Below are 12,610 nucleotides of genomic sequence, written 5' to 3'. Positions count from 1 at the left end.
GGTGGAAAAGGTGGCAGAAGACTAGGAAAATGGCCAGTACCCATTTCCCTACTGGGGCGTGGGACAGTTTGTGTCTAGGGTGTGGCTGCAAATATGTAATATACCGAATGTGTGCTGGAATGACGACAGGATGGCATGGGCTTGTTTAGAAGCTGGGAATGCAGGTAACTCTTGTCTTGGATTGATTTCAGTATGCTTTTTTCAGAGATGCAAAAAAAAAAAAAAAATCACTCAATAAAGTTGCAAACGGCAGGCAGGACAGGCCACGGGATCACAACCTGAGCCAAAACCGAGTCGGACGCTGAACCATCTGAGCCACCCAGGCGCCACATAACCCCCCTTTTATTAAAACTCTGAGCAAAGTTTGAGTCCACGTGTGCTGAGGTCGCCGGTGTGGCACGTTGCAGGGGGGTGCCAGGGCAGGCACGTGGCTCCAGAGGACTTGTTCAGCCCCGAGGCTCTGTTCTCAGGATGATGTGCCTGTGTTGGAGGACAAGCTTAGCCCCCGACTCACCCAGCCTTTGCCTGGCCTCCCTTCTGCAGGTTGCTCTCCAGGCCAGTGCGTGGCTTGCGGTCCAGGCCTGGGAGAGGGGCTGAGCACATCTTCTGGAAGGGGATTCTGGGCCAAGAAACAAAGAAAGCAAACAAACTCCTTTGTGCCCAACTGGGCCTCTGTAGCCACCCGCTCAAGCAGGACTGGCACGAGGCATCACCCACTGCCTTCTGGGGGGGCGTGGGGTGAGGTGGGGGGGAAGTGGTCCAGCTCCTCAGGCACGTTACTCTGGGCTCACACCCTGTGGATTCGCAGTGGCAGCTCGGGGTCAGCCTCCTCGGAGCAGGGCGCCAAGTCATGCGAGACCCAGCCAGTCCCCAGGAACCTGCCACCCGCCTGCGCGGCCCCTGTGATCTGGTGGGAGTGTGGCAGCCTGTCCGCCGGTGGCATGTGAATGAACAGAACCAGAGGGGGCATAATGCACAAACGTTTATTTACAAAAAGTCCAGGTTACATATGGTACAGGCTTTTTACACACAGTAGTTTAAACAGATTTCTTTTTATGTGTTTTTACTACCGGAAGGTAAAGAAAAAAATTTAATAAACTAATCATTTTGCTATTTTTATACAAAGTGACAGGTCATGCACATTTTTTTTTAAAGTTTTAAAATCTTTTGCTAAGTGCAAATACTAGATTCCTCTCTCCAGTTTAAGGCAAGTAGAACGGGACTGTCACCGGGCAGTCTCTCGTTTCGGGGAACAAACACTGTGGCCCAGAGAGGGGAAGGTGCCAGGTCGCCTCTGGGATTCCTGCCTGTCCCCGAGACCCGCTGATCTCTGGGGGTTCCCTGTCATCACACCTTGCAGCCACCTGCTGGCCTGTCAGAAGGGCCCACTTTCCCCCAAACCGTCACCAGTGCAGACTGCTTCGCAAGAAACCTGGGGTCCTCCAGGGTACAGGCACCTAGAGGGATACTTCACGGACACGTGGGGACTCATGCTAGTGTCAGAACTCGCGGCGATGACCTTCCCCCAAACAGCAATTGGGCTCCTGCAGGCAGGTGAGCCACGCCACAGCCCAGCCCCAGGTGGAACATTAGAAACCTGGCGCCCTCCGTTCAGAAAGGTAGGAATGGACTCCTAACAGCTGCACACGGTGAGAAACAGCAAGGATTCACCTCAAAGGCAAGTCCTGTTTGGCCTGGGGAAGAGCCAGTTGTTCTGGCCTCTCCCTTTCTGGGCCAGAATCTCGCACACCAGGTTCCGGTGGACTCGCTGAATGGTGGGGGCGGGGGTGGACCCCCTCCCCGGGGCCTGTCCTTTTAGCTGCCCAGAACCCCTTCCCTGGGGCACAGGGCAGAGGGGGGGCTGGTTTGTTCCCTCCTTGGATGAATTGGCTCACAGGGCCTAGAATGTTCTGGTGTGCTCTGGAGCCACCCTCCCCATTTGGTGGGATATCTGCGGGAAGCTCACTTCTCTGAGACCCTCCCTTGGGGATGCATAGGGAACATGTTTTTAAGGGACTTCAATCCTGTCACCCATCACCCTCGGTGGGACTCTGTCTCCCAAGGCACTGTCACTCAGGCAACCAGCAAGGCGCAGGCAGCCCAACAGGGAGTGGCCCCTGGCGGCGCAGACCTCTCCTCATGTGCCCCACCCTGCGCCCACATGACGGTCTGCAAAGCCCCTACCTGGAGGAAGGATGGGCAACTTAGCAGACTTCTCCCCATTTAACCCTTGAAATACAGGAGACATTCATGGCAGTGGATGACCGTGCATGACGCATGGCCCAGGGACACGGGCCCCACGGAGACAGGGGTCTGGCCGTGAGGCTCACCCTGCTTTCTGAGGTCTGTGCATACAGGCCGGAAACCCCACAGCCATCAGAGATATAGTGACAGCAACAGAGACCAGGCCCGGGGAGCTGGGCGGGGCTTCTCTACACAGGCCGGGGTGGGAAGGGCTGCCCAGTGGTGAGCAGGCAGGCCCCCCCCAACCACGTGGATGGGTGCCGGTGGAGCCTGGGTCATTTGTCCCCCTGCAGAAAACCACTGCCACCGCTAGACCTCAGGGTAGAAGGTGCTCGCTGCCAGGCTGGTGGTGAAGGAGGCTCCCGCGAGCTGGGCTGCCCGGGGGGGCCACCAAGCCTGTCAGAGCTGCTTCATAAAGATGTTCTGTCTGGCGAGTGTCAGGACTGTCCCGCCCTCACCGGCCGCCTGGCGTGGGTAACAGACTGGACTTTACAGAGACGGAGCAAGAGAAACTCTAGTAGGCCACAGAAAACTCAGTAAGTTCAAAGTGAGTAAATGGCAAATATTTTAAACTACAGAACAGAACAGACAGCACGAGACAGCCCTCTGTGGTCTCAACTGAATGGGCCAAGGGCAAGAAGAGAGAGCCCTGAACAGTCACGGGGGTGGTGGCCTGGGCTTCTGGATTTGGGGGACACAGCCTGCAGCCACCCCACTCTGAGCAGCACTCCCAGGTCTGGGGACGTGGCCCTGCACCACCTGATGGGCCCAAGGCAGCAGGCCATGCCTCTCTCCGGGTGGGCTGCGGTATGGGGGCGGGGGGCCGGTAGGAGAAGAGAGCCTGGCTTCCAGGACGTGGATTGGGCAGCCTGGCCCTCTGCAAACTGCAGTTGTTGTCGCGGCAGCTTTATGATGCTTCAGGCTGCACCGCGGTCAGGAAGGCCTCCGTGGTTAAGTGAGAGACTTGTGTAGGTGGCTGGGAGAGGGGCGGAGGCAGACGCTGCCCTGGTCCCGGAAGGGACAGGACTGACAGCAGAGATGGGCTGCCCGCTGGGGAGGGTCCCTGCACCGGCCACTAGGGCGGTGGAACTCTCGGGGGAGGTTTTCCTGCCCCCGTCTCTTCGGCCCCGCAAGTGCCAGACTGAACCTGTTACAGGTGCTCGAGGGCATTGGCCTGCTGACAACTCTCCAAATGGCAGTGGCCCTTCCCAGGAAGGAGCAGGAAAAAACCCAGCCCATCTTTCCGAGAGCCCAGTCCATCATGCCTCTTTGAAAGGTACGGCCTTGGGAGCGTGGTGGGCTCCCCGGAGGAGACAAGGCGGCGGGTGGTCAGAAGCGACGCCGTGGCTGGGGGCCAAAGTGCATGGGCAGGTTGTGCTCCAGTGGCACGTGGACAGGTGCGAAGTCGTAGTTGACGCGCACGTTGGGCAGGGGGGGCACGTAGGGCGCCGGGACGGGGCCCATGTTGAGGGGGAAGTTGTTGAACACGGGCCGGACGGGCGGCAGGGGGAAGGGCGGGTGCACGAAGGCGTATGGTGGGATCTGGGGCTGGTGCAGGTTCTGCGGGACGGGCCTCGGGAGGGCTTCGATCCGCTGGACTTTCTCCGGAGGCTTCTCCAAGGGGGGCCCGATGCGTTTGAAGGTGTTCTCTGAACAGGAGGTGGGATTTAGTAGAGGAGACAATGGAACATGACCGCGCTTGCTTGTGTGTGGGGCGAGGCCAAGCCTGCACATCCTGACCTCCCTCCCGGCTGCCCCAAGCGGGAGGCTGAGGGCCCAGAGAATGAGGGGAGGCCTCAAACATGGGACCCCTAGGATCATTCCTGCCTGTGGGCACAGGAGGGGTGGCCAGGACACAGCGAGGCTGATTGATGGGTATATGCTCCCCCACCCCCGCTGTCTGAGCGAGTGCAGATGCACTGATTAATCTGGAAGGTGGAGGATAGATTCAGCTCAGAACAGGTGAAGCTTCTGTGAGGGCCTTTCCTTCGGAGCCAGGGCCTGGATGGCCACTTCCAGAAACTCCGTTTCTTTCCTTTGTGACCTCGGAGAGGCCAGGGTGGGCCTACCATCTTTTCAGTCTGGTTTGGGTTCTTTCTGTCTGCCTCCTGGGCACACCCCACCCTTGGGACCTCCTGACCATTGAGGGGATGCGGAAACTCTCCGGCGCTCCCCCAAGCCTTCCCTCACAGGAAGCCAGGGGCCTGGGCGGAGCGTGTCCACAGCTACCTGAGGGCCGGCTGTGAAGGCCCCCCTCCCCCGCGCACACGGACTGTGGCTGGCGGGGGCCCGTGCTGGGGGAGCGCTTGCCTCCGTTCTTTCTCTTCTGCTCTTCTTCGGCCTCCTTCTGGATCTCCTCAATTAGCTTCTCGTCATCTTCCTAGAAGAAAGCAACAAGAGTGTGAGCTTGCTCCCAACCAGCTCCGTTCAGGGCAGAGACCCCGCTGGGATCCGGGGGCGGAGGGGCAGCTCACTGCCAGTCAGCACCACTCATGCCCACACCCCAAGGGTCTCCTTCCTTCGTCAGTGGGTGCTGCTGCTATGGGGAAGCCTGCCTGAAAGGCCTGGGGCGGGGCGGGAGCCTGCTTTTGTTCAGTCGGCTGTAAGGTAAGCAGACGAAGGACTTTCCACAGCTCAGGGTGGGCAGATGGATAGATAACCCGAGGGTCTGGGAAGGGGGTGAGTGTGGGTGGGCCGGGCCCCAGGAGTTTCAAATCCAGAGCCTATGAACCCCGAGCACAGTAGCCCTTCCGTGCAGAGCCCAACAGTCTTGCCGAGTCCCTGACCGCAGGCGGACAAGTCATCGGGCTGGCAGAGCCCTGCAGCTGGTGGGCCACAGCGGGGGCTGCCTGGTGCCAGTGGGACCGGGGCCGGGGGCCCACACGTGGGAGGATGGGTGCGGCGGTGTTCGAGCACGATGAATGGAGTGGCACGTCATCAATGCACGGTTTGAACTGAAGGAACTTGGTTGCTGGGGTCTCCTGGCTGCTTGTCCAGGAGTCAGGTTCAAGCTGGGAAGAAGTGTGAGGAGGGCGCTGGTGCCCAGTACTGCTGGTGGCAGGAAAGCAGAGGAGGTCACAGCCCTCAGGAGGCGCTTTCTAGACCAGGCACCGAGACTCCCTGCACGGCCAGGTGTGTCCTGGGCGGCAATGGTCTCGGTGATTGCTCTGGACTTTTCATGCTGACCTAAGGCTCTGACTGACAGCACCGGGAGACTTTGGAGAGGTGAATGGACGGCCACAGAAAAGAACACGTGAACTGGAAAGAGCACTTGGAGCCGCAGAGTCAGTATGTTTACTTAGCACATTCATGTCAGAGCCAGGACAGCACTCGGTGACCTTATCACACTTATGGACATCGAAGATGCGAGAGTCGGGAAGATCAGTCAGTGTGTATCGGATACCTACTAGTGTTAGACATTGTTCTTAGCGCTGAAACTTCTGATCAATGAGACTAAAATCATACTCCTGGAATGGCTACAAAGCTACGGAACATACTCCCTTCGGTAGATCAAACACTTTAGGACAAAGCCACTGGAGGCTGTGGGCTCTGTGGGCAATCGTGAGAGGCCCTATTAAATTCGCTCCCACTCTCTCACGCTCAGATGCTGAATGGAGGACCGAACTCAATGGGCTCGAGATTCTTTCCAACTGTGACATTTGGGCATTTTTAACACACAACCAAATCTTTGTTGGCCTTGCCCTGCCAGGTGTTCTGAGCAAAGCAAGAGGAAGAGGAGAGAACAAACGTTAAGTTCGAATCACACACGTCGGAAGCTGCCAAGCGCTTGTGCACATCAGAGAATCGTACGGTCGGTCTGTCTCCCCGGTAACACACACACAAATTCTCCATAAAAACCCCAAGACGTGGCCACCTAGGCTCTTTATGAACACTCCAAAGCAGGGAACGTAGTGCTCACTCTACAGAGTAACCACTAAGCCAACCCACACAAAGGGCTCCAACAACAGAGTTCGGTAGGCATAGTTCAAAGGTCTCTGTGTGGCTGTCAAGATAAGTTCTACCAATTATCTACTAATTAGGAACTGACACACCTCTTCATTTTGGTGCCAGTGGGGAGGCCCAGGAAAAAAAGATTTTTAACCTAAGAAAAAAGAAAAAAAAAAAAAGGAAAGAGAAAACAGAAAGGAAGTGATCCAGAAACCTCAAATGGGAGGGCAGTGGCTATTACAGCTGCCATCAAGTGACTGGGGCAGGTTCTTGGACCTCGGAGTCTCTACACCTCACCTGGAGAGTGGACTGTTCTAAGGAATGAATGAGCACCAAGTGTGTAAAGGACTCGGCACAAAGGTCTCACTACTAAAGGAGAAAGGTCATGAAAAATGGCAGAAATAGAAGATTTTTATTTTTCTGAGTAGGTATATATATTTTTTAATGTTTTATTTCTGAGAGAGAGAGAGAGAGAGAGAGAGACAGCATGAGCAGGGGAGGGTCAGAGAGAGAGGGAGACACAGGATCTGAAGCAGGCCCCAGGCTCTGAGCTGGCTGTCAGCACAGAGCCCAACAGGGGGCTCGAACCCACAAACTGTGAGATCATGACCTGAGCTGAAGTTGGACGCCCAACCGACTGAGCCACCCAGGCGTCCCAGAAATAGAAGATTTTTAGAGAGATGAGAAGTTTCAAGAGAAAGTGGTAGAGAACATGGTAGAGATTGGGAGATGCCCTCAACACTTCTCTCCATGGCTGCTTCGTGGCACAAGTGGCGGCCCTCCTGACTGTACTTATTAGGGCCACTGAGCAAACTGTCAGCGGCCCCTAGAACAGGGGTCAGATGGTTCAGAGTTCAACTTCCTCCAACTGGCTGGGAGTCACAGGACACTGTTTAGAAACTAAGAACTAAAATGTATTTTAATAAATGTATTTTTTTTACACAAACTTTATTTTTTTATTTATTTTCTAAATGTTTTATTTATTTCTAGGAGAGAGAGAGAGAGAGACAGCGTGAGCAGGGGAGGGTCAGAGAGAGAGGGAGACACAGACTCTGAAATAGGCTCCAGGCTCTGAGCTGGCAGTCAGCACAGAGCCCGACGCGGGGCTCGAACCCACGAACCGCGAGATCATGACCTAAGCGAAAGTCGGACGCTTAACCGACTAAGCCACCCAGGCGCCCCTACACAAACTTTAAAAAAAAAAAGTTTATTTATTTATTTTGGGAGACAGCAAGGTGGGGGGAGGAGCAGAGAGGGAGAGAAAGAATCACAAGCAGGCTCCATGCTGTCAGCCAGAGCCTGGTGTGAGGCTCGATCCCATGAACAGAAATCAAGAGTCGGACACTTAACCAACTGAAGCACCTAGGCGGCCCCCATAAATGTATTTTTAAAAATACATATTTTTGGGGGAGCACCTGGGTGGCTCAGTTAAGCGTCCAACTTTGGCTCAGGTCATGATCTCAAGGTTCGTGGGTTCAAGCCCTGCGCTGGGGTCTGTGCTGACAGCTAGCTCAGAGCCTGAAGCCTGTTTCAGATTCTTTGTCTCCTCTCTCTGACCCTCCCCCACTCATGCTGTCTGTCTCTCTTAAAAATGAACATTAAAAAAAATAATAAAGCTCTTCAAGTCAAGAGTGAAGGTAGACTGAATCATATATTTAAAAAAAAAAGCAAATTTAACTTTATATGCATTTTACCATAATTTAAAAAATAATGTAAAAAAAAAAGTGAATGGGTCAAGCTTTAGGGTCGACTTTGAGATAGAACATGAAGACTGGTCCCCTTGGGTTTGGGCTGAGTGACACATCGGCTTCTGAGGCCTTTCTGGAGGGAGTTCCCTTGGGAAGCATTGTAGGCACCCTGAGTGTCGTCATTCACGGTGAACCAGGACACTCGCCACTCTGCAAATCTAGGACACACCTAGGCTGCTGGAAGTGGGGGACAATAGGAGGAAAGAAGATGAGAAGGGCCGGTGTGGGGGCTGGGTTGCAGGAGGAACTGACCTCCAGCACCCCTGGAAGGGGCTGAGTCACTCACAGGAAATCCAGGCGTGCGGAGTGGCTACCATGGCAACTTTTATCTTACAGCAGCACTGGCTTCCTAACAGACGGGCACCTGGCGTGAGATGAAGGACTCCAGCTCTGGGGCTCCACAGAGTGGGGCTCGGGGACCCCACCACCCTTCACAAGCTGACCTGGAGCCCTTTCACAGCAGGTTTACTGTGAGAAGCAAATGATCTCTTCTTACAAAGCACCAAGCACAGTGACAGCAAGAACGGAGGTGAATGAGGGCTTTACCACGTGCCAGGTCCTACCGCCAGCCCCTCACACAGACCGGATCCAAGGAACAGCTCCATCAGTCAGGCCGATCGGTGAATGACCACGTCATAGACGGGGAAACTGAGATTCAGTAAGGTCCAAACCGAGGCCTTCCAGCCCCAAGGCTGGAGCTCTTAACCTCCAAAACCACGGGTTTCTGTACCGGGGCTCCTGGGGCCGTGTGACCGCAGGGCCCCTGGAAGTCTGTCCGCCCTGCCCCAAGCACGGGCACAGGTGAGAACTTTTAGGCCCTGCTTTGTTCTAGGAAGAGTGCATCCTACCCTCCTTGAAATACAAGAAGGCTCCTTCTCCCTGGGACGGGCAGAACTCCGACCTTTTTCCACTAAATACAAGATAACAGGGCAAAACAAAACACCTCCATGCAAGCAGACGAATGGCCCATACAGCAGACAAGGGTGGCACTTACCTGGAAATTTTTAGGGAATTCGTGTTTTCTTGGTCAGCTCACCCAAAAGCGCATGTACCACCCCTCAAAAAGTTCATCTGAGGGGTGCCAGGCTGCACGGCTCAGTTGGTTAAGTGTCCAACTCTTGGTTTTGGCACAGGTCATGATCTCATGGTTTGGTTTGTGAGTTCGAGCCCCGCATCAGGCTCTGCACTGACAGTGTGGAGCCTGCCTGGGATTCTCTCTGTCCTTCACCTCCTCGTGCTCTCTCAAAATAAATAAACTTAAAAAAAAAAAAAAAAGGAGCCTCAGGTGATAGTCTCTGACCGGCTCCTCTAGCACTTGGCCTTTAGGCAAAGCTGGCAGATCCCGCTCATCCAGACGGGGAGACAGGAGCTCGGGGGCCCACAGACCTCACCTCATGAGCCAGAAACCGAAGGCGCAGGCCAGGCTCCACCACTGAGGCCCTAGAGGACTTACGGGCTCTCGGTAGTTGGGTCTCCTTTCGCCTCTGACTGGGCTGCTGCTCTGAGCCCATTTCAAGAGTGGGAATGCCCACTTCCAAAGTTCCCTGACATGCTTTTCTTGTGAAGCTACTAGATTACTTGCATATCATGGCATCCCACGGAATCTTCTCTTTCTGCCACAAAAAAACAGCATTTTTGATTCTTATTCACATTAAAGCAATTCTGGGGAAAAAAAAAGTTTAACAAAACACAAATAGAGCAATCACCAGTAATTTCTCTCCAGAGATAACTCCTGGGATCATTTTCGCCCACTTCCCATTGGTTGTTTTTGTATCCACACCTCACTCAGAAAAGCCCTGAGGTTCTCTTCTGGAAAGCCACACCTGTACATTCATGTCCCACCTCCCTGTGTGTAGTTCACACTCACCCGCTATGTGCCTCTTCCTGCCACACGAGGCTGCCAGAGACCCTAGCCCTAGAGAAGCAGACATCGCGGGGTCGTGAGACATGAAATCGGGACCAGGGCAGACAGCCTCCAGGGGTGCCTGGGCAGCTCTGAGCTCCGCAGGTAGCCAGAGGCCGCAGACCTCAGGAGCAGGCTGTCAGGGCCCCTCTGCTGGCTCCTTGAGACCTGAGCTCCCCTTTGCACCCTGCCCGTGAGGGCCTGTCCAAAACTGCGGGAAGAACAGATGGCAGTCTACAGTCACTGCACTGGACACCCCTAGTGAATGGCCACCAAGGGCGACATGTCCCCAGTGCTCCTACATCTGGCCTCTGGCATGGACTTTAGGATGGATCCAGCAGGCCTGGATTCCATTCTCTGTCTGCTTTCTGGCCCCTCCTAATCTGGGTCAGAATTTCACACAGATCCACAGAATGTGCATACGAGCGAGGCAAGGCTGAAGTAGGAGGGAGCAGACACCAGTCTGTGGTCAAGATATCCCTGGACGGGTGGGTCTCAAAAGGTCGAGTAGAACGAAACACCAGGCTCGGGTGGAAGGGGACCATCCGAAGGATTTCTCCGGCTGTCCATGGCCAGTCTGGGAGTGGAGCCCACAGGGCACAACCAGACATGGCGAGGACTGTGTAGGGGACAGGTACAGCGTCCACAGGGGCCCGGTGCATACCAAATGCAGTGCCGAGGCTCAAGGAACAAAGCAGAACGAGGCATGGAGTCTCCCCGCCTGGCAGATCTGGAGGAATACTTTAACAGAAGAAACGAGTGGGTTGCATCTTAACAGGAAGAAGGTTTTACTTCCTTTCCCTGGATTCCTTTGAGCTCAGCAGGACACAAAGTGCCGGCCTGACTTGGCGGCCTCGGACACGCCTGCTTCACATGGAGGCGGCAGGGAGCACGGCGAGGGCACGGGGCCGACGGCAGGGGCCCGGCTTCTCCAAAACACACACTCGGCCCGGCAGTCACTGGCAGGAAGTGAGGCGGAATTCACCAGAGAGGTTTTAATTAAGAAAGAAAAAACCACCCAAACCCTGACTTCCTAAACTGCGCCTCCACAACGAAGTTCCATAGCTCTCCCTGAGCAGCAGGCTCTAGACAGGAGGCCACAGGAAAAGGGGCTGTTTCTGTCAATCAGATGCTGCCAAGAATCGCCAGCACAGGCTGGAGGTCCCCAAGATAGACATACGAGTGCTGGGTCCAAGGCTGCTCTTGCCAAAGCTTTGAAAAGTCCCTCCAAGCCCGTTTTCTTCTGCATTTCTGATCAGCACGGCTGGCCGCCCGCCTGCCTGCTGTCCAGCCTCCTGTGACCACGGAGGGAGGATGGGTGACTTTTTTCTTCATTTAACTGTTCCTCCCCTTAAAAAGGTGACTGGGAGTCGCAAGTCAACTGCTGCTTCCCTCCTGCAATTTTGGGGGTGGGGTTGGGGCTGGGATCCAGGTCATGTGTGACCGCAGCTGTTGTTAATAAACTTGCAATGATTTCATAAAAGGCTTCCAAAGGGCTGAGGATTTAGTTTCAAATTATTCCCAGATCGGCTGCAGATCACCGAGCAACACCAGCCCCTAGTCCCCAGCCCCAGCTGTCCCCCTGCAATAGGAAATTGGGGGAAGGAGGGCGGGGCGCAGCCTGGAGGGGCACATGCTGTGCAGCTGGGGTCTGGAATGGCGGGGTGGGGGGCTGGGTGACGTGCTGGGGAGGAGCAGAGACGGCCAGGCTCTCGGTGGCTCTGGCTGCTATCTCGGGTCACAGAGGCCCAGCACCCAAACACCTTTCTATCTAGGGCTCCACCACAGGGGCCTGGAGGCAGCATGGAATGGGACCATGTTATGACTCTTGTCAGGGTCAAGTGCTCAGCCTGGGGCCTGCATTCGCTGAGGACGACACATACCAACTGTGTTCATCACTGGACTGAGCCACGCTGCCACCTCCTCGGTCAAGTCCTCCATTGACATCTACACTTGATCAGGGACACTTTCAAGGTTTGGGGATGCCCAGTCCCCTTTCTACCATCGGCAACTTGCTCAATGGGGAAGGGGTCCAGTGATGGTCCTACACCTCTGTGGAGCCCAACCTGGTTCACTGGACTCAGGGACCCTGATGGGCACCTACTGGTAAACCCCCCAAATTTGTGACCTCTCGCTCCAGGGTGGGGAGATTCCTGGAGTAAAAGGAGGTGACATCTGGTGCAAGACCTGGGCTTGCACCCTTTTACCAAGTGACCCAGATCTCATTCTCATCTGCAGACCAGGTGTGGGGGCCTGGTCCTGCCCCCATGTTGTAACCGAAGGCCAGTATTTAAAAAGGTGACTAGGAGTAAACTGCTGAGGCGAGCTGTGGAAGCTGGGCTGACGGGCAACGAGGGGGCTCACATTTCTATCTTTTTCTCTCTTGTAGAAGGCACATTGTTAAGGAAACACACGTGGGTGGCTGGCTGGCTTGCTTGGTAGAGCGTGTGACTCCTGATCTCAGGGTTCTGAGTTCAAGCCCCACACTGGACATGGAGCCTACTTAAGTAAGTTAAGGGAACAATTTTGGTTTGTCTTTCCCACGGGTCTTCTGCCTCTCCTGGCTCCTTTCAGAAATGCCCTTCTCCTTCTGTTCCAGCCACACCCCTTCCTTTCCTTTGCCACTGAAACAAGAGCCTCAGAGTTATACAGTATTGGGCCACTTAACTAGCTCACTCGGTAGAGCATTTGGTTCTTGATCTCAGGGTTATGAGTTCAAGCCCCACATTGGGTGTGGGGCCTAATTAAAAAAAAAAAAAAAAAAAAA

At 54.9% G+C, this 12,610-nt stretch overlaps 1 protein-coding gene across 6 annotated transcripts in view; it reads right to left on the bottom strand.

The window, feature by feature from the left end:
• Nucleotides 1-969: 969 nt before the first annotated feature.
• RNF216 (ring finger protein 216) overlaps nucleotides 970-12,610 on the bottom strand; it is a 138,593-nt gene continuing 126,952 nt past the window's right edge. For 4 of the 6 annotated variants that reach the window (XM_077758751.1, XM_077758753.1, XM_077758754.1 and 1 more), the window contains exons 15-16: nucleotides 4,474-4,624; nucleotides 970-3,893 (exon numbers count right to left, since the gene is read on the bottom strand). In XM_077758751.1, the coding sequence (XP_077614877.1) occupies nucleotides 3,574-3,893; nucleotides 4,474-4,624 (471 nt within the window). In that variant the 3' untranslated portion in view covers nucleotides 970-3,573. The remainder of the gene's footprint in view (nucleotides 3,894-4,473; nucleotides 4,625-12,610) is intronic. The other 2 variants (XM_077758752.1, XM_077758755.1) reach the window with 1 other exon arrangement.

Source organism: Crocuta crocuta, unplaced genomic scaffold, assembly GCF_008692635.1.
Source record: "Crocuta crocuta isolate KB4526 unplaced genomic scaffold, BGI_CrCroc_1.0 scaffold273, whole genome shotgun sequence".
NCBI lineage: Eukaryota > Metazoa > Chordata > Mammalia > Carnivora > Hyaenidae > Crocuta > Crocuta crocuta.
Note: the sequence above shows the minus strand (reverse complement) of the source record. Positions and strands in the feature narration are given on the sequence as shown.